Genomic DNA, 22,909 nt, shown 5'->3' with positions numbered 1-22,909 from the left:
AGGGGTCCAAGTGAAGCCAAGACAGAGCCTGGAAAGCAGTTTTTTGTTTTTGTTAAACATGGTTTGGAGCCTTATAACTCAGGGCCTTGAATAATACTCATGTGTGGGCTTTATCTACAGGCAGAGTTTATTAAAGGATTTGACTGGTTTTGGGGGGATGGGGAGGACTTTGAAATTCGGTATTTTGGTTTTTGAAACAGTGAAGTAGCGTAAGAATTTAAACTCCCTTGTATTTCTAAAAAATCTTTAAAAAACAGAATTTGGTTAATTTCTAAATATAATATGCCACAATGCTAAGAATAAAATCAACCTTAGTAATAGGTCTGCAATGGTTTACTGTCTAAGTATACTGTTAAATTTCATTCCCCAAGGTGGTTATATTTTCCCTCTTCCATTCTTAACTGTTAATAGCAGAATTATTCTGTTTGCCAAATATAATAGGACTTCAGAGACAGTGTATACTACCACATTGAAAGTAAACTCATTCAGTAAGCTACTGTATAAAAGATTTTCACCCTATTTTTTGTTGTTTGCTTTATTTAAAGCCCTGCATACTGATGAACAATATTCAACAACTGCGGGTTCAGCTGGAAAAAATGTTTGAATCCATGGGAGGAAAAGAGGTGAGCATGTTTTTATGCCTGCATTTGCCAAATATCTACTGAGAGATCATTAACAGATATTTCTTTACTGCAGGAAGTGAGCAAATCAGGTTTTTACATGGCTTAGCTAAAGAACAGGAAATGCTAACAATCTAAAATGAAATTAACTAAGGTGGTTATTATCCACGACAGAATACTTCAGTAAACACGTTGGAAGTGTGAACAGGAGCAAGGAGATGGTTGTAGCTTTCTGCAGCGTGTGTGTACAGCCATATATGCACAATTAAGTATACTTGCGTATATACTAGCGATCCGTAAAGGTCCACAAATTGCAGACATTTTTTTCCCATACCGCGCATTGTCAACTTGATACTGATTTTGTGCTGCACTGTGCTTTGTGGCGCTAGTGGTTTTTGATGTACTGATGGTTTGTTTTTCGCATGTAAAAAATCTGTCAGCAATGTGCTGTGTACCGTGTCTGTAATGTGTTGTGTCTTTGTCTAACGTCTCTGACTTGCAATTCCATGAGCAGAAGAAGGAAGGAGAAAGATTCTCTTATGAGGTTTGTGATAGTAAGCATCATATCCTTTACCTGGCTGTTTGCCCCTCCAAACCTCAAGACCATTGGCCTCCCTTTTTCTCATTTGCTTGTTTGGATCAGGCAGGCAGTGAAATATGAGCTGTGCACCTGCCGCCTCAAGCTGCCACGGTCTTGTATTTCACAAACCACCGTGAGCATCCAGGGAACTGAGGGCGGAAGATGGTGCTGCGAAGGAAGGTCAAGCAAGCTGACATCCTCCCACCAACACCCCCTCGGATCCCAGTTGGCAGCTAGAATGACGGGCTATTTCTGTTTAAGGTTTTATTTGCACTGTTCCTTATTGTGGTAAGTGTGTGAGGTATCTGTAAAGCTAGGTTCGATTTCCAAGCAAAAGGCTGAAAATGCTTATTTAAGATAGGGTCTCTTCACACATGATGTGAATTTTAACCCCACAGAGACATACATTTTCCCCACCATATCTTTCCCATTACTCTCGCACTTCCTTCTTTTTAAAAAGTGAACTTTACCTTTAGCATGTTACACATGAGAAGCACCAGGATATGGGTGTGAAGGTGCAAAACTTCAAAAACCATTTTTTTTAATGAGCTGGGCTGCACTGCTGTCTCAGTCTAATTTGTCCAAACTAAGGCTTTATTCCCCAAAGTGTATTAAGGTTTTTGCATGGTTTCAGGGCATCAGTCTCATTTTTAGAATTCTTCTGCTGAATTAGGTGAGCACACTGGGGGATCATCCCTGGAGATTCCCTTTTTAAGTTCAGTGATGTTTTGAAAAGTAGAGAAGAAATTACTGTTTTCCTATTGGAAATTCTGTCTCCTTTTAGTGGATTTTAAAGACCACAATAGTTATATTTAAAATGCCATATTTCCAGAAATGTCACCTAATGCTACTACTATTATCTTTACCATTTCGTGGTTGAAGTCTAATGTGAGGGCTGTACATCGCTAAGCTGAATTTGTTAAGCAGACAAATTATGCCTGGATTTCAAGGAAACGGTATGGGGCAAGCCATCCCCTGACCAAAAAACTGGGGTGGTTTATTCACCAACCAAAACAGACTCCTTGTTTCAGATAAAATAACCAATTTGAATAGTGCAGATTTCAAATGGTAAGTTTAGTTGCTAACCTTCGGCTCCTTCACAGAACTCTTCCTCCCAGAGAGAATGATGGAAGCTGGGAACACTCGGCTGGTGCCTTCTCCCTTTATAACTCTTGCCCTGTCAGTTGCTACCCTCCTCATACATCATTTTAAAGGAAAACTCAACTAAATAAGTGAAATGAGTATTTAGCTTCTAAACATGGAATTTGTTAGTGGGACAGCATTGACCCTAACTCCTTTATTCTTCCTCCCTTCTGTCCCTCTCTTTGCTTTCTTTCTGTGTTCTCCTGTCTCCCTTTCTGTGCACAGTTTCTTTTCCATTTTCACCTTGTCTTCTGTTGCTAAGAAAAAGCTTTAGGCAGGCCTAGACAGCATTGCATAGGAGTTGAAGAAATGTCAAGAGGATGCCTGCCTTGAGCTCAAGTCGGGGTGTAACAGGCAGTGTCCCAGACAGAAATCATCTTTATTAGTAACAAAGTATGTTACAGTTTTTGCTTACTACACTTAGCTTCCAGAATCTCACAGTAATAGGCAGTGTTCCTCCATTCCAGTTATCTGTATGGCAGAATCTAAATGGGCCCCTTCACTTGGGCCTTTCAGGTAGATGGAAAAAATGTATCCTTTAGTACAAGAAGTATATACAGCAGTTAACATGGGCAGGTTCAGTGGCCTCTAATGGTAATGCAGTGTGTTTGTTTGTACTATTATCGATTTCCAGTTTTTTCCTCACAGTGGAACAGGTTGTAAAACCTTGACTGCTATTGCTAAGGGAAATTTTCTAACCTAGATTGTATCCTTCCTTTAGGAGTTTCTTATTATCTTGTGCACCACTATCTGTACTAGGATGTGCACTTCCTGCTACAGAAAACTAATTAGCAAGTGATCACTTGTGCACTTGCTCAGAATAGTTTTTGATGCCATGTGCCCATTAGCTGGCTTCTAACAGCAGCGTGGCTGGCCTTTGATACCCTCCGCGAGGTGCTGGCCACGTGCAGGCCTGCGTGCATGATGCTGCAGCTCTCTGCCGCTTTGACCTGCCTGTTGGGGCAGCTGCTCTTTCTTTGCAGGGTCTCTTTTCCCTCTGGAAACAGTAAGTTTTTAAAGCCTTTTTAAAATCCATTCTCTATATGGAGTCCAAGATGGAAACGTTGCCTAATGCTATGACAAGCTTGGGGGTGACGGCATAGATGGTAGCTCCAAAAGCAGCCACCTGAGCAGTCACTGTTAACAGCTGCGCACACAATAGCCTATAGCCCTGGGGCATATTTTTTCCAGTGCCCTATTTAGAAAAAGAGGCAAAAGAAAAAAGCTTTCTTCTCCTAAAGTGTCTTTCCAGCACACTTCCCTGCTTACAAATGAAGAGCATGTTTTGATTTAACAACTCTCAGATTACTCTATAATAATAATAGTAAAGCCACATAAACCACGAAGCAAAAATAGCTAGGAAAGAATTCCAGGGTCTGTTTTTTAAAGAGCATCCCAGGTGATTTTTGATATTTATACAGTTTTAGGAATCACTGTAGTAAAACAGATAAAATAATCAACCTGTGGTGGACTGACTTGCGCTAGAAGTTAAGAGTATTTACAGCACAATCCTTACATGGTATTACTTGTCCCTTTGTAGCACAGTAACAGCAAAATTTTCATTTATTGGTTGATGATTGATTTATCAAATAGCTCAAAAGTCAAACATATATTTTGGTTTGTATTACATTAATAGCTTAATAATTTCATGAGTATAATGGCACATATCAATTGCAAATAAATATCTAGTCATTTTTTCATAAAAACATATTGTTACAGCCTACAGTAGGGACTTAGGTATAGTTACTTGATCTGTAATCTCATTGAGAAAGAAAATTAGATAACCCAAAATATAATTTCTTTTCAGGAAATCATATTGGTTATGAAACTCTACAGAACTTTCATTGTAGTAATAGATTTGGAAGAATTAGAACTGTGCTGTGTAAGCAAAAGATGCATTCCTCCCTCACAATATTGTGTTGGTACAATCATCTTGATTGGTAGAATCCATAACTATCCATAGGCCTGCTATCCTACTGACAGTACATCAAATTCTAGACGTTAGCCATTATTAAGACATTTAAGGGAAACAAGCGGGGTTATTTGCTCAGCTAAATTTTCATTCTGCTGACTAGTAATGTTATTTTTCTTGATATGTCTCAAGGCAATTCAATCTCTTGATTCATCTCACCATGGTAAGCTTTTGTGAACAGGGCCAAAGAATCTGCAAATAACCCCACCTCTCCTAAAAATTCACATATTTTAATGAGCCACTTAATTATCTTTTGTTTCAGAGATGCATATCTATATTGTATTTCAATTTTTAATGATGAATTTGATGTGTCAATTAGAAAGTGAATCTGACTGCCCCAAAGCACTGAATGCATGTAGCTGATTGAAATTCACTGTGAAATCTATTAGCCCTAGGGACTCAGTCTTGAGCTACGCAACCCCTGACCAGAGAGGACAGACATTAACTTCCGTTGTATTTTACTCAGCAGTATCCTTTCAGCTTTATACTTGCTGGGCTCCCATGGTGGAAGATCACTGCTTTAAAGGAATGATACTTCATACTAGTAGTTTTTGAACTTCAGCATGTATGAGAAACATGGGGGGAGCTGATTGAAACATACATTGCTGGACTCCACCCCAGACTGATTCAGTGTGTCTGGGGTGGAGGCCCATGATTTGCATTTCTAACAAATTCCACGTGATGCTGATGCTACTGGTCAGGAGACCACGTTTTGAGAATTACTGCTCTTTGCTTTAGAACAGCAACTAGATAATTAGGAAGTGGCTCAGAATACCCCTTTGCCTTATCTGTGCATGACTCCTAACCCACCTAGTTAATGTGTTTTGAGAACACATCAGATTTCATGTATTTAAATGGACCTTGAGACAGCATGCCAAAGCGCAGGGAAATATTTGGGTTTAGGAATAAAATAATCCCCAACTATAGATGGCTAACTTACAGTCATATACAAATATCCAGCATTTTTAACATTCTGGACTTTATACTTACATTTTATATATAATCTTACAAAAAGAGATGTTATAGTTGTAAAGTTTTGATCTGTCTCACCTTTTCCAATATAAACAGATATAATCCAATATAAATAGGTATAATTCACTAGTTAAAAACAGCAGATGGCTTCTCATTAATGTATTATCTTTTTCAGAAATGAAAAATAAATTATAAAATTATTAAAGTATGTTAGATGTCATCACATAATAGAGAATTTTAGCTAGTCATATTATGCCTTCCTTTTAGTTCTAAAATATTTCCTAAAGCAGTTTGAAAAACTCTTCCCATTTAGTTGAAGTATCTAATGGTTCCTACTTATATTTTCTTCAGAGGGGCAGGAGTTGAGATAGGAAATTTATTGGAAAAAAAAAAATTAATGCTCTAGTCCCTAAGGAGGAGTGAGACCTTGTAAAACAACAGTTAGAACAGAGCTTCCTTTTAGCATCCAGGGAAAGAGGTATGCAGCAGCCCAGTGCCCCCATCCTCCCCTGGGGGCTGCCTGCCTCCAGAAAAACAGGGATGAAATAATGCTGCACAGGAACACAGAATTTACTCCTTCATTGATTCATTTAACAGATTATTGATTTGCTTAGCACCTTTTATGAGCTGTAAATTCTACTAGACACCAGAGGTACAATAATTACTAACATGCAGACCCCACCCTCAAATAAATTTGAATTCATTAGGGAAGGTAGAACAATTAAAGAGGTAAGGTTTGTGGGGGGGACCCCCCCAACAATTTCTGCACTTGAAAATATCTTTCAAATGAGAGTTACAATTGTTAACATCTCATCCCACAATAATTCAAAGAATAAACTCAAACCTCTAGCCTCTGTGTAAATAAAGTTCAAAGGTGAGATGTTCTTGGCTGAATTCAGGAAAATGAATTATTTTTAGTTTCAAGGCAGCAGATAAAGAGGCCTGAATGTTCAAAGTGCTGGCCTTTTACTTTGAATGCATGAAGATAATGTCTGCTTTCTTTCTACTCCTAACCATCTCTGCGGTGAGAGTTAACAAATTGGACTTAATAGAAAATTAAGAGAATAATGAGGACCAAAAGGGCAAATTTCATTGAGGAGATTTAATAAATCTGATTAAGAATCTAGCACTGCTACCACATAAAGTTCGGCTAACTGCTAAGCTTGTGATATTAAGGAGAGGTGCTACCTCAGATTTGGAGAGGTTTCTGGGTGGGAAATCCGTGTCAAAATGAAATTCAGACCCAGGCAGGTGCTGCTTGTTAACCTCATTCCCCAGCAATCACAGCGTCACTCTCATGCTGCCAGGCATTTTTTTAAACCTTCCTCTGAACCGTACGAAAACTTCAGAAGAGAGAATGCAAGGCACAGGCAAGAAGGAGAGAAATAGTTCTACCTTAACTGTCATTTTCTGTAATAGACCTGTTTTGTTGTCTTGTTGTAAATCCCCTTCAATTGTCAATGCAAAAACTAGTCAAACTTATTTCTGTAACCCGGCCAATTCCTCCCTCTGCTCTTCCTTGGTAGAGTGGCCGTCAGGCACCTCCTGCAAATGGCTCACTCAGGGAATTCTGTCCCCATCACTTGCTGTTCCACAGGTACCCAATTCAGTTGACTGAAGAGACTGAAGTCACACTACTGAACAGAGGATAGAACCAGTAATGTGAGCAGCTGACTGGGAAAGACAGAGAGAGACAGGGCAAAAAGGCAGTTTTTACAGAATAAGCTGTGTGTCTCATTTCTTCTATTCCTGATTTATCCCTACTCACTCCAGTTTCACGGTTAATCAGCCAGTAGATGGAGCTAATAAGCCAGAGGTCCTTTCCTAGTCGAGTTACTGTACTTTGTGTGTGTGTGTGACTAATTTTCAGAAGAGAATTTCCTAGAAGAATATCTTTTCTTAGAGCACTGCTTTTCAGTCCTCACATGACCCCAGATAGCATCATGCAGCGTGACAGCATGTCGGCCATGGTTTTCCCCAGTTGTAAGGGGGGAATAGAACTATACGAATTCTGAGATTCATTCTGTTCTAAAAATCTGTGGTTGTAAGGACAAGAGCCTGTGAGCAGTCCACACAATATAAGGTTAGTGTATGTGTTCCAGGTGGAAATGAAAAAAAAAATTTAGACTAAGAGAAAAGAATGTCGTGTCCCTCAAAAAAAAAGGCTTGAGAATATTGTCAAAAAGCTCAGAGAAACAGAAATAGAAAATTTTTAAATTTGCCATATAGTCACTAACTTAAAACTACATTGACTTAATTATAAAAGCCATCTTTTCCCTTCAGTTGTCTAGTCTGAAGAACTTAATTTAACATCTCAAAGACATTTAGTTGATTTGAAACTTTAATTAGGGTGAGAGACAGCTACTGGTGTTCTTCCACATTTTGAAACCCAGAAGTTAGAAGCATGAATTTCTGTCACTGATACCTCTAGCATCACAGTTCGTACAAATCTGAATAACATAAAAAAATGCCATAATGTACCTCTTAAAATGATACTGTATGTTCCTGGGGAGGTCCTCTCATAAGAGTAATAAAGAAGAAGCTAAATACAGGGTTACACTGGTAGAGCTGGGGCACTTTATTTTGCAATAGAGAGGACCATGTATTCTTTTATTTCTGACAACACACTACAGTATCCATGCTGAAGGCTGAAGCTCTACAGAGTGATTTAGAGCATTTCAAGGAAAGTAACTTCTGTTGCATTCACTAGGGAATATTTGCTGATTTCTCAATCATATATTTTAAGTTGATCTAGGTACTTTAGGTGGATAAATTCTGGTCAAATAGAAGGGTTAGAGAGAAGGGATCTTTTTCAAAATAAGACAAATAGCAAGGACCCAGCCAGATGGTTTAACAAGTACCATGATCAGATTTGGGCCTTATTAAAATAACTCTAGGAACAATTAGAAGGATGACATAGAAGTGGGAAAAACAGCAAACAGAAACACAACTTGGAGATGACTGCAACATAGTCGGGATGAGAAAACTTCTGTATCAAACAATGAAGATAGGATAGATGGAGAAAACATTTCATAAATACTATCAATCATATTTGGTATCCAAGTGAATATGGAAGTTACAAGGCAGAGAAGTGCTGAAGATGACTTTCATAGTTCTGTCTCCAATAACTGCATAGTTACCAAGTCAGACCATTAAGAAGAGAAATAAGGTAAGGACGAGCAGGTAACTGGCTCACTTTTTGATAGGTTGAGGCCATCCAAGTGGAAAAGACAGAGGCACATGGGAATACAGCCTCGATGCTCAGGCATCCCATTACAGCTGTAGGTGATGGTTCAGAGGCCATGAGCATAGAGATGGGCATTGAAGCCATGGGCGTGTATGTGATTGTTCAAGAAGGGAATATAGAGTGGAAAAAAAAAGAGGACTAGGAAGGGAAAGTTGAAGGACATTAATACCTGAAGAATATACAAAGGAAAAGAAGTCAACCAAAAAGAGGAGAAGGTAGTCTCTAGAAAAGCAAGGAAATAAAAAGCTTGAGAAAGAGAGTAAACAACAGTATGAAGGCAGGCCGAGTAGGATAAAGTCATTGGATTTAGCCACTGAGATCACTGGTGGCCTGTATGTGAACATTCAGTGGCATCTCCAGAGGAGAAACCATACTATAGAGAATTAATGAAGATTTAAGAGATAAGGTGGCAACAAATTTTACACTTACCTTGTGAGCAGTTTCAAGGTCAAGAGAAGAAAAGAAATTAGCTGGATGTCAATGAGAAGGTAGTTGCTAATAAGTTAGGTTTTTTTTCTTTTATAATTTTTTCTCCTTTTCATGTTAACATAAATGGGTATTTGAGCATGATGTATAGGGTGGGGGTAATACAAATAATAATGAAAGAATTGAAGACAGACAGGGATGGAACAAAATCCAAAAGAAGAAGCTAAGACCTCAAGTTGAACAATATTTTACTTGGAAATGAGGCTCTCTTTTCTGTAGATAGGGTGGGGAAGTGTGACTTACCAAAGGATTTTCTGCAAAAATCTTGAAGAGGGTGTGAGACCCACTAGGCTAATGACCAAATTTTGGATGCTGTGAAGATGAGGGCCAGGGGAGCGATCGTCTTCCTAATCTACACTTCTTTAGGTGAACAAATAAGAGACTCCTAATGCTGAAGAGCTGAACATGAGGAAAGGCATGTTAAGAAGGTTAAGTAAGACAGTTTAGTGGAAAGGAGAGCTTTCTAGGAGAACAGTTGGAAGTGTTGTACAGACAGTAATAGTTACAAGCACAATTAGTGCAGAAGCTAGAGCCACTGGCTGCCTGGGGTGAGTGACATCTGGAGTAAGATTTGCAAAAGGAGGTGATAAGTGAATTGTCTTTTAAAGGAAAAGTACAAGTGAGCCGTAAGGACAAAGAACTTCAAAGGTATCTTGCCTCCTAGCTCTCTCTTCCAGACAAGTCATTTACATTACACCACCGGACTGCAGTAAAATACCTCAGTGATGTACAAACTCAGATTAGTACGTATAGATGACTATGGCCCATTCTGATCTTTAGAACCACACTTTACCCAGACTAAATTTTGGAATTTCCGAACTTCTGATGGAGTGTGGATAAAAGCTGTTTTGAAAGCTTTTAATAGTAATTAATAGTAATATTAATTCAGAATCTGCCTCAGTATTCTTAAGTTGTCAGTGAGTATGTTCCTCTTTCCATGGAGTCATTTACTGTTTTTACTTTCTGCCAGCCAAGTGGTTCAGGCACACCTGCTAATACAATTTCTAATTTAACATAAATGTATTACCTGTGACTTCTGAATGCTTGAATTTTTTCTTTTTCCCTCATTTTGCTTTTAATAACTAACAATACAAAAAAGCTGCAAGTTAATTGTGATATTTGATGTCATAGATATAGAACTAGACTAAGTGTTAAACATTTGTGAAGGAAGTTAGGTAGCCTTTTACCTTTCCAAAGTAGCCAATAAATTGTAAAATATGCCCTTGGTAGTTTAGATAATAAACTCTCAAAGCCCAAATTACTATCTCTTAAAAACTTCAGGGAGTTTTAGGAATAAAGAAAATTTCCTCAATTTGGGCACATAAAGAAATACAGAAGAATTCAAGAATTGGTACATTTGCTGCCCAAAGAGATTGTTTTACAATTAGGTGAGTATGATATTTATGCTCATTATTATTGCAAAAGATCTGCAATATGCAGACTGGCCTCAAAATTACTCTTCCTAATTTTATGGTTTAATGGTATGATATCAAATACTGAACTGAACCTAAAGTTTTTCTGGTTTTTTCAGTTACATCACAGAGGCATTCTGTCTGCACCTGCTTAGAAACTCATGCTTCTATCAGGAAATGAAAACTGTCATCCTATATTTCAATTGCTATAGTTTGACAGTTTTATATTTCCAAGTAATAAGCAATCATTTGATAGGAAATTTCCATTCACAGAATACCTAAGGTACACTAAAATGATTCTTAGGAAAATAGCATAATTTCATCCAACTGATATATCAAACCATTTCTGTATGACTTTAAAGTCATTAACAGGTGAGCAGACTAACTCAATGTGTGTATAAACTAATATGAAAACAAAACAGACACTTTAAAGACAAGGCAACCCCACTTACTGAAAAAACTCTACTGTCAGAGCCATTTCCTTGGAGGTGGCAGATATGTGTGTGGCAACAGCCACCTCTACCCCCACAATGTTTACCAAGAGTGGGGACCTAAAGAAAACTATGGGAGGTCTTCTCTCATTTTCCATACCCAAACATTTTTATCCAAGTGAAGTTATGCTAAAATTGGTACCAGGACAATAGCAAGCACTTACATGTTCCCTAGGGTGGGGGTGGACACTCCACATATGTTTTCTTGGTTAAGGGTTGGGGAGTATACCCGGCTAACTGTAATTAAGTGCATATCAGTGTCGAGGCTTTTTAAAAATCGGTAGTATCTAATTGTTTTTCTGAATCACTGCTTTGCAATTCTTTATGGGTGCTTGGGACTCTGAGAGTATGAGACGTAGGGATATTGTAAGTCTCCAACTCCTAGAGAAGTCTGTATCTGTTAAGGTGGCCGGTATGTGTGGGTAATCTCTAATGACAGAAACAGAAAAAATAGAGTCCAGAAGAATCACACTGAATCAGATAAAGGTACAGAAACTACCCAATCCTGAAATCATTAAATTATTTGCTATAACAAGAAAAGGATCAGATATGAAATGCAACTTTTGGTTTCTATTCCAATGTTTTTAGTCACATCAGTATAACCTAAAGCCACCCAGCTGCTGTGCAGAGTTAATAACACTTTTTCCTAGTAGTTTCTTAGTATTAGAAAATGTTCCTGGAGGATTGTTTAGAGTTATGACCAGTGTATTCTGTTAGGGACACTTTTTGGTCCTGGGCTGGCTCCCAAGGTCGTATGTGTATTTGATGTTCTTCTTAAGAGTCTATTTATACTAAGTGCTCCTTTAATTTTTTCTACGCCCCAAAGTTGGCTTTATCCTATCCCCCTCTTTTCAGTAACAGACCAGTTTGTGTAAGAACTATAGGTACTAACGATAGGAAACTGAATTTCTAAAGACTCAAAGGAAGATCATCTTAAGTTTCAGAATATTCTAGGTTTCCCTTTACATGAATTTCTGTCAGCTAAATACAATGCATCTATTGTAAGTCTTTCAATTTTGACAACTAGTTTGCAAAAATGTAATTAACAACCAGGATAAAATTTTCTAAGACAAGAAACACACTTTACTTTTCTAAACACTGGTAAAGTCTGTTAACCCTTCACTTTAGTTGTAAAAAAAAAAAAAAAAGTCTGCCATGTTAATAGATGGATGTTTTGTTTTGTTTTGTTTGTGTTTATGTATATTTTCTAATATTAACATTATTTTAGAACTGAATCAGATAAAAATAATTGGCTTTTTACACTGGAAGAATAAGCATAAAATATGCTGTCTTGACTCAATTATGTTTTCCTTTTTCCCCCAAAGAAAAATTAATAAAATGGGAAAACTTTGAATCTTGAACTCTGAGCTGAAAATTGGCATCCAAGAAGAGACATTAGGCCTGTCACCTCCAGAGCAACACACTGGAGCAAAAGGATAATTGTTTATCCATTACTTTTAAGTGCATGCTTGGAAAAATATGAAAATACCTTCAAATATGGCACAATATAATATGCAAAAATTAATTTTTCCCAATTTTGAAAATTTTCACTGTGCCTATTTATTTACAGGGATATTAAAGATGAAAATATATTTTGAAGCAACACATATATTCAATGAATGTGTAAGTGGTTTTCTAAGTTACGAAGTGGCCGCGTTCTGGAGGTTACTTGGTCACGCCCTGCACCCCACGGCTGCCACCAGTGAAGGCTTTGCTCTCTTGCTATTGTTTATATGCATGCTGTGCGTTTCACTCAGTTTTTTTCATATATAAGATCTCTTTTGGTTTCATTAGAATTTTCTAAATTTTGCATTTGATTTCAAAGGTTAAAAAGGAAAGGAAAGGAAAGGAAAAGAAAAAAGTAAATGTATACTATATTGTTTGAAGTTGACCTTACAAGCAAAATGCTTCTAACAAAAAAGTTATGCTTTCTCAGAACTCCCAAGTGATATTGTGTGTGGTCTCTTTGCAGCTAGAACCGGAAGCTAGCACTATTCTAAAAGAACTGCAAGTTAAACTCAACGGGGTTCTGGATGAGCTCAGTGTCACTTACGGTGAAAGGTAAGTGACTAAGTAATTACTATCCAAATGGATTAGATTCCAGTTAATGATTATCATTCCTTCAGTGCTGTTTCTCTCCTCTGTCTAAATCCATTGAACTTCAAGACTCAATCAAAGCATCACCTCCTCCGAAAAATCTCCCATGACCTTGCAATTTGTATAGTGATGTCTTGCTATTTATAACTCTGTATCCTTCAGTTGGTTAGTGCTTACAACACCGTGCTCTAAGGTGTGGTTTACTTGCATATTTCCCTATTTACTGGACATTTCTTAACAACAGAAACCATATCTGATTCCCATTTGCAATTTTATTTTTTATAGCTTAACAGTTGGCAAGTGAAAGAATAGGATGAGGAAGGAGAGCAGAGAAAATCTTACGCGCATCCCAAGTATGTGCTGTGTTCTTGCCGTGCGTGTCAACGTGGCTTCACTACCAGAGAACTGAACTCTTAGCCCCATAACCAGATTGAGTCAGGATTCCAGGTTTTAGAAATATTAGGACAGTTAGCCCACAGGAAATACACATCTTTGTTTTTAATATTCTTTAAATGAACTTCCCTTGTATCTGGTGTGGTTTTAAAGAAAGAGAATTTCTTCCTAGATAAACTTCATTTCAGTCCTATAGGAAAAAGCCATCATCTCACCATCAAAATTAAGAGAGAGAGGAAAACAAACCCATCTTTGAAGAGGTTCATTAATTTCATACAGAATTTGCTTTAAATATTAGTTCAATAAATGTTGACTTATGTTAAACCATGTGTTCAGTTCTCAAATAAGACTGAAATTTACACTTATGAAGAGAGCTAGTTATCTCTTTAAATCTCACTCATCACTTACTGTATTTTTGAAGGACATATGCTTAACCAACTTGTATTCATTAGTTTTGCTACTCTGATTAGTCTGAAAGACTAAAAAGAAAAAGACACCAAAAGTATTTTTTTCTCAAACACAGGAATGAGGCAAAGCAAAGAAAAATCGCACACTTGGCCTTTTTTCCCCAACAGTAGAGGTGTGTTGTCATAACAGAGCCCTTTCTCCCAGATGTAGGCTTGATATACTGAGCTTAGGGTCATAGCTCTGCCTTCTGCTTTGTGTTGTTAATGAACCTGGATGATCCAGCTTCCTTGGCCTAGATGTTAATAAGCAATCTGAAGGTTTTGCTACTCGGGAGTTGGAGAGGCAGACAGTGTCCTCAGGATCTGGGGACTCAGTGGCTCTGACTTGAGGTGACACTTAGAGGCTTACCTCTTTATTCTGGTTGTGAATTACCATGCGGTTAGCAGAAAGGCTGTTGCCTTCATTCATGAAGGCATAAACAGATCATTTAGCAAAGTTAAGGGGAGAGGAAAGGGGTCGGAAACTAGAATATAAATAGAAAAAGGATATTCAGATGACTTTCTGTAATATATTCAAGTCATCCTCCTGAACAAGTACGTTTTAATTTGTTCTGTCTGAGTGGGGGGTATATTCACAAAGGCTGAAATACGTGTGATTTGAAAACCTCTGAGCAAACTTCAGCTATGAAATAAGGAGCAATGCTCTTAGGAGGGCATTTGTATGAAGTCAGCTATTTTAATCTAAGTTTTGAAACTCCTGGTTACCCTGTATGTATTTGTTCGTTATTTTTAAAATACAGCTCAAAGAGAGCTAGGAATATTGGAATAAACAGCCCACATGTCATGCCTTCCATATAAAAAGAATAATTATTGTATTCTCGTTGCCATGGATTTATTTCCCACACCACCAACCAGGTCTACATCACACAGACACAGGGTGGGTGGGAAGTCCACCATGATCAATGTGATCAAGCTGTGAAGTCAAACTGGATAATTTTAGCCTGAATCCATCCTTCTTACACTCTAAATTAGCAGTCTAGAATTTTAAAATTAAGTGCATAATTAATTGCCCCAAATCCCTTTCATCTGCTGTTATTAAAACCCACAATTAAATTATTCTACTTTATGTAGCTGATAGGATGATTTTTCAGGAAAGCTGGGCAGAGCCAAAGCAAACATCTGAAGCCCGGGTTCCTGATACACTCACAGGGCAACTACCTGGGAACTGAGACTCACTGACAAAATCTCAGGGTTATCTTAAAGATGTTCTTAAAATTTTCAAAACCTGCACCACTTAGGTTTCTGCTTATGCACATATTTTGCAGTTTTAATGATAGCTTTGGTGCCAGCAGCTGGCTGAATTAAGTAAAGAAAAAATTTAGGAACATTTCATAGAAATTATTCTGTTTGTGTTAGGCTTCTTGAGTGCTCACGGAGTCTGGCATTATTAACTGGTCTTGCTGATTAGTAAAAACTTTCCACCAAGAAAACATGGATAGAAAAAAAGACTTTCTAGGTGGATTTGCCAAAAACTGGCAGACAGAAGTGATTTTTAGATGAAATGCAGGTGTTGCTTCACCCGGGATTAATGCTAAGGTGGAATGGCACCGTATTTTAGTCTCCAGTAGTCCTTCCTCCACCTGCCTGATCCCACACACACAGCTGGCTTCTGGGGGGTGCCTACCAGACGGGTCTGTTGTAGGAACCTGTTTGCACATTTTTGGATTGTGGATATCATACTTTCTGCTTGGTCTATCTTCCCCCTAGTACACTGATTTGAGAATCAGTCCACAGAAAAGTAGCTATTTCACAGGTGAGTATTACTACAGTCAGCAGGGTCACTGCTGCCTCAGAGGGAAATCCCCTCATTCAAATGTTCCAACATTATTTACTTTTCTATTGTCCCAAGTATCTACCACCACCACCCCCTTGTCACCTTCTGCACTATCCCCACTGCCACCCTACCCTACAGCCACTCCCGGACAAAAGTCCAAAGGCAGATCCAGCCAGAAAAAAAGCCCAGTGGTCAGACACTCAGCCTCCTTGAAACCTAAGCCTGAAACAGGATATTCTGGCCAGTGAGAGAACTATGCAGAGAGCCAAGGAATCAGCCACCTCCACAGGGCAAACTGAGACCCAAGCATCAAGGAGCCGGATACGGAAGGGCAGGAATGGTGGTATCACCAGTGAGGACAGCCACAGAGAAGTCAGGAGCCAAAGATGGAAACAGGCAAAACATGACGTAGAAGAAGAATCAGGCCTTGACGATATGCTCAAAAATAGGGACCAGTATATTTATAAACCTGCTACACTGGGAACAAGAAAAACACCCAAGTTGTGATAATTTAAAATATATCAAGGATTTCTCATCCAAAACCTAGAAAAATTAAACATTTTACAACAGACTAAAATATTTTCTTAATGTCAATTTGAAAATAAAAGGTCTCCTGTGTGCCGTAAGAACAAGTAATTTTCTGGTTTGTTCATTGACGCATCCTCAGCCCTCGTAACTGAGACTGGCACACAGGAAGTACTAATTAAATATTTGTAGCATGCAGGCAAGCACTGATATTTATATTCTTTCTATTTAATGAATAATGAAAGCATTCTATAGTGATACTTCCTAAACTTCTGTATAAAGTAGGAGGAATTAATGCACTTGGATCCTTCTCAGATAACACATTCTGTGCAATCACTGTGTGTGGAGGAAGAAGAGGAAGGGGACTGACTTGGCTGCAGCACTGAAATGAACTCCTTCCTTCTCACTGTTCCCATGATGTGATCATTTCACAAGTTTTCATTTACCCCCATTCTCCTCCTTGGCTTTTTTCTTGCCAGCCTGCACATATATTCTAATTACCCCTGTTGTTGGAAGTATGAAAGTTAACAGACCGCATGGAGGGATGGTGGCGAGGCAAAGTGGCTCTCTGCTATTTAAATCTCTTACTATTGGATGCTGCTTAGGTAAGAACCACCAAAACTGGTGTAGAGGATGTGAAGAATGAACACAGTAATACCGAGGGTTACTCTCCACAGGCTGGGTTAAGTCTTTAGAGTGGTGAGGCAGAGTGGGGGTGGGCGGACCAAGGATGGTCCATTGGTACATGCAGCCAGTGCTTCCTGAGGATCTCATGCTGTGGGTGTGCAGCACTGGAGGGAAAAAGGTCCTTCCCTCATAGAACTTACATTCTACTGGACCAAGAGCCAGAAAAATAAACAAAAACTATATAATGTGTCAAATAATGAAGAATGCGATAAAGAACTGTGAGGAAATGGAGAAGGATAGGAATGTCATTTCAGGTTGAGTGTTTAGTAAGGACTTTTCTGAGGAGGTGACCTTTGGCTTATGACTGTAATAAGTAAGGGATGGAGACACCCATGAGAAACTGCATGGAGGAGAAGACCTAATAGTGGTCATGAGATAAGTGTCCTCAGAGAATTCTAAGAACACCAAGAAGATGACTATGGCTGGACTGCAATGAAGGGGAGGGAGGAATGGTGAGAAATGACATCAGAGAGGTTACCAGGGCCAAAATATATTGGCATGTAATTAAGTCCATGAAATACATTCTAGGTTTTGTTTTAAGTGGATCTCAAAGCCATTGAAGATTTTCAGCAAGAGAGGAGCATGATCTGGTTTCTATCTTAAAAGACACCTGTAGAGTGTTGAACAGAGAGACAATGTAGGAAATTATTGCACAAGTTGAGGTTAAAGGTAATAGTGGGTTGGTCTACAGTAGCTTTGTGGATCCATAATAGATCCTCACACTTAATATACTTTATAAAGGTTTGCTGATAGATTGGATGTTGAGTATGAGAAGAATTCATTAGACTTTTAAGTAAAAGGGTACATAGGCAGTTTAATATAATGGTCTGGATTTCAGACTAGAAATCACCTCTGTAGATGTATATTTGGTCAACCATGAGACTAGATATGGTGGCCAAGGAAGTGATTTATGATGGTAAAGTGGAGTGGTCCAAAGATGGAGCCTAGAGGTAGGATTGCCAATGTAGGGTTGTCAGATAAAATATAGCATATGCCCAATTAAATTTTAACTTCAGATAAAAATGGACAATGTTTACTTAACTTTGTCTCAAATTTACACTAAAAAATATTCACTATCTGAAATTAAAATTGCCTGGGCATCCTGAGTTTTAATTTGCTAAGTCTGGCAACCCTATTCCAATGGTTAGAAGTTAGACAATTGAGAAGGAGCAGCCAGTGAGGCTGGAAAGCCAAGAGGGTGTGGAGTCCCAGAAGCCAAGTGAAGAGGCTGTACCCAGATAGTCAGTTTTCCAACAATGCTCAGAAAAACATCTCAGTGATTACTGTAAGAGATGAGGCCAAACAAACCCCTAACTTAAATTAACTCAACCTGAAAAGCATCATTTTTATCTACTTTACATATAAGGATTCCAGGTAAGCTTCCATTGCAACACAATTTTTGCAGCTGAACAGTAAGTTTGAAAACTAATGAGCAAAGGAAATCACACCACTGGAAACAGATCCAACTCCTGGGGGGGGGCTGAATTTAACAGACACAGGCAAAGGAAGCCACACATGTTTGCTTTTATTTTAGAATTTTTATTCCTTATTTTTAGTTTCCAGCTTATCATTGAAGAGTGCATAAAACAGATGAGTTTTGAACTAAATCAGATGAGAGCCAATGGAAATACCACATCTAATAAGAACAGTGCTGCAATGGACGCAGAGGTGGTATTACGACCGCTCATGGACTTCTTGGACAAAACGTAAGTATTCTGCCCAGTTTTCTCTTTACTCACTACCCTAAATTTGACTGATACGGATTTGAGAGGGAAAAAGGTTTTCTACTATGTAGGATGGCTTTAAAAGAGCTGCAGAAATAGATCAATTCATTAAAAGAAGCAAAATGCTTAACTAATTACTAGACGGGAAAAGAGAGGGACTGACTGTACGGAAAAGGAAAACTGGAGAGAAAATAAATATTGCTAATTAAGGAGGTTGCTCTTCTGAGGCAGAGAGAGATTTAAGATTTCATAGTTCTCAGATAACTTCTTGGACATACGGAAAAACTGAGCTGAGTCCAGAATATCTAAGTTCATGTCAAAAACCTGCTGAAGAAGACAATGGCAAAATGTGACCAGAATTAATTCAGCTCAGAGGCAAGTAGACTGCTGCCCAACTCCACCTTCAGTAACTTATTTACTGAGTATCCATCTGTATCAAACTCTAGCCTGAGCCCTGGACAGTGATAACACAGAGTCAGAGTCCCAGACTCCATGGAAATTACAGTCCAGTAGTGGTGGGAGTGGGTGACATGGAGGCCTCATGACCAAGTAAGACAGTGTTCTTAACCAGAAAGTTTTGTTTGTTTACACCTCTCTTCACTCTTCCTCTTAGAAATACTAAATTTCTAAGTTATGAGTAGGGTCCAGACACCTATATTTCAAAATGTGTCCACAATAGGGAACCATTGATCTAAAGCAAGAGGTATGATTTCTTAAATAGTGACACTTAAAACCAGGACTGATCTGACCAAGGAGGTAAAAGACTTACACATGGAGAACTACAAAACGTTGATTAAAGAAATTAAAGATGACTTAAAGAAATGGAAAGATAGCCCATGCTCTTTGAAAGAATCAATATCACTAAAACGGCCATACTGCTCAAGGCCATGTACAGATTAAATGTGATCCCTATCAAATTACCCAGGACATTTTTCACAGAACTAGAACAAACAACCCTACAATTTATATGGAATCACAAAAGAGCCAGAATTGCAAAAGCAATACTGAAGAAAAAGAATGATGCTGGACAAATGTCCCTCCCAGACTTCAGACAATACTGTAGAGCTAATAAGAAATCAAGACAGCATGGTATTGGCATAAAAACAGATATATAGATCAATGGAACAGAATAGAGTGGCCAGAAATACACCCACAAACTTTTGGTCAATTAATCTTCGACAAAGGAGGCAAGAATATACAATGGAGAAAAGACAGTCTCTTCAGCAAGTGGTATTGGGAAAACTGGACAGCTGCATGTAAATCAGTGAACTTAGAACACACCCTCACTCCATACACAAAAGTAAACTCAAAATGGTTTAAAGACTTAAATGTAAGACAAGACACTATAAATCTCCTAGAAGAAAATATAGGTAAAGCATTCTGACATAAATCTTAGCAATGTTCTCCTAGGGCAGTCTTCCCAGGCAATAGAGGTAAGAGCAAAAATAAACAAATGGGACCTAATTAAATGTATAAGCTTTTGTACAGCAAAGGAAGCCGTAGGCAAACCAAAACAACCACCTATGGAATGGGAGAAAATATTTACAAATGATGCAACTGACAAAGGCTTAATGTCCAGAATATAAGAAAAAAAAACTCAATCCATAAATGGGAAAATGACCTAGACAAGCAATTCTCCAGTGAAAACTTACAAATGGCCAATAGGCACATGAAAAAATGCTCAATATCGCTCATTATCAGAGAAATGCAAATCAAAACTACAATGAGGTATCACCTCACACCAGTCAGAATGGCCATCATTCAAAAGGCCACAAACATAAAATGCTGGAGAGGATGCGGAGAAAAGAGAACCCTCCTACACTGTTGGTGGGGATGTAGTTTGGTGCAGCCATTATGGAAAACAGAATGGAGATTCCTCAAAAACATAAAAATAGATTTACCATATGATTCAGTAATCCCACTTCTGGGTACATATCTGGAAGGAACTCTAATTTGAATAGATACAAGCACCCCAATGTTCACAGCAGCACTACAGACAATAGCCAAGGCATGGAAGCAATCTAAACACCCATCGACAGATGACTGGATAAAGAAGTTGTGATATATTTATACAATGGAATATACTACTCAGCCATAAAAAAGAATAAGCTAATGCCATTTGCAGCAAGGTAGATGGACCTAGAGATTGTCACTGTACGTGAAATAAGCCAGAAAAAGAAAGAAAAATACCATATGATATCACTCATATGTGGATTCTAAAAAAATTTTTTTAAAAAGACACTATGAACTCATCCACAAAACAGAAACAGATTTACAGGCATAGTAAACAGTCTTATGGTTACCAGGCAAAGGGGGTGGGAATGGATAAATTTGGGAGTTTGAGTTTACAGATGTTAGCCACTATATGTACAAATAGATATTAAAAAGAAGTTTCTGGTGTATAGCACAGGGAACTATGTTCCATATCTTGTAGTAACCTTTAATGAAAAAGAATATAAAAATGAATACCTGTATGTATATGCATGACTGGGACATTGTGCTGCACACCAGAAATTGACACACTGTAACTGACGGTACTTCAATATGAAAGATAGAGAGAAAAAGAAAAATGATAAAACCAGAACTAAAGGTAGAAAAGCAAAAAATAATTTTGAATACCTACCAACGGACCGGGGAGCTACTTGATAGTTTACATATATTACCCCATTTAATACTGTTGTGGCAAATTAGTTAATACCAAAGAGACCAAGATAAATAAGAAGGATACAGTGCCTTTCTTTAAAGGTGAGGACAGCAAAGAAGGAATCAGGGAGGAGAACCTCTGCATGTATGTGTGACTTCTACTCTAATTCCATTTCCCTCGGCTTATAAGCTTACTGCGTAAGTAAAACTAATGTTCTTACCACTTTAATTTCAGTATTTGGTAGAAAAGTTAAATCTTATTTTCTGCTCACTATGAGGAAATACCTGGAAGGTAGGTGAATAGGTAATTGGGTGGCTTGGCAGGAGGTAGGAAGGCAAGTGACGTAGAAGGAGAAAGTAGAAGAAAGGAAGAAGAGAGAGGAAGCCTTCTTTATATCTTTAGTTTCTTAATGGAGACTCTTAACCACCTCATTTCCTGTAGAAGCCCTTGGAATTGCTGTCCTCTTATACAGCTGTTTTCTATGGAACAGACAGAACTGAATCACACCAACACACTACCATTAGGGTGTAAATGTGATGTGAATGGAGAGCAGGACCGAGCAGTCCCGATCCTCTTAAAACTCCTACTGGAATGCCTTCTGCTTTTGGAGTAGAAGCCAGCAGTTTGGAGTCACGTCATTTATCATTAGCAAAATTACTTATTTTTGCATGTACTGTAACAGAAGCTGTGGGACATACAGGAAGCTTGAAGTTATCCTCCTACTGCTGTCTACTCGTTGAGGGACCTTGACCCTACTTCACCATCTAATCTATAAAGTGGATCGGCCCTTGTTTTCAGTACATTTAGATTCTTTTTTAACTCAGTCTTAATTTTCTAATTGTACTTTATTCTATCATCATATATGTAATTTCCTCTTAATTCTTAGCAGAAAGAGACAATATATAAAAATAGAAAAACGTCAGTGAGCTTTAAAAATTGATGAAAGAGATTTAAAATTTTTGGAGAGAGATTATATGAAGCATTGCTAGTTGTGGAAATTTTCAGGGTAATATAGAATGCATAACCATAAAGCCACTTGTTAGGACACATTTTGAAAAGCTAGGTATTAATTCTGTTCTCAAGAAGTTAACAGTTTAGAAAGAAAAAATAATAAGAAAAGTACAACAAATGAACACAGTAAGGTGTAAAATAATCTCCCGTTCAGATGACCAGGAGAAAGGTCAGTGGGGTTGGGTCTTCCTTAAACACATGTAGGGTTTGGATGTACAGTAACGAGGGGTGGGCACGCCACGGGGAGGGAAAACAGCCAAATAGATTTTCATGAGAATAGGATCAAGTGTATGACAGGAACCCTCTATTGCCAGCAAGTATACGTGGCGTTTGAAAATTGTCTGGTTAATCGGTTGAGTGGTTAGCCAAAACAGATAGAGCTCAAATTCCAAAATGTATGTTGTTCAGTTTGCATTATTAAGTGGGTTAATCCAAATTAAGGAAGCAGTAGCTAGATTGCCCCCTCTTTTCTGTTATTTAAAGAGGCCAAAAATCTTCAGGGTGGTTTTGAGACAATCCCCTTAAAAATTCTTACATTATTTATGTATAGGCTCTCTCTGTGTAGCCTCCCTAAATAAAACATCGTATTTCTTTATGCTTCATTTTCTCTGCCAAGACGTCATGACTCTATAAAACAAGCTATAAAGTCCATTTCCAGCTAGCA

At 38.2% G+C, this 22,909-nt stretch overlaps 1 protein-coding gene across 5 annotated transcripts in view; it reads left to right on the top strand.

The window, feature by feature from the left end:
* Positions 1 to 22,909, top strand: part of UNC13C (unc-13 homolog C) — a 599,855-nt gene that overhangs the window by 510,257 nt on the left and 66,689 nt on the right. For all 5 annotated transcript variants that reach the window (XM_064485583.1, XM_064485584.1, XM_064485586.1 and 2 more), the window contains 3 exons: positions 546 to 623; positions 12,896 to 12,984; positions 18,423 to 18,572. In XM_064485583.1, the coding sequence (XP_064341653.1) occupies positions 546 to 623; positions 12,896 to 12,984; positions 18,423 to 18,572 (317 nt within the window). The remainder of the gene's footprint in view (positions 1 to 545; positions 624 to 12,895; positions 12,985 to 18,422; positions 18,573 to 22,909) is intronic.

The sequence above is a fragment of the Camelus dromedarius genome, chromosome 5 (genome assembly GCF_036321535.1).
Source record: "Camelus dromedarius isolate mCamDro1 chromosome 5, mCamDro1.pat, whole genome shotgun sequence".
Classification (NCBI taxonomy): Eukaryota; Metazoa; Chordata; class Mammalia; order Artiodactyla; family Camelidae; genus Camelus; species Camelus dromedarius.
The sequence above is the reverse complement of the archived record's forward strand: the minus strand, read 5'-3'. Positions and strand labels throughout refer to the sequence as shown.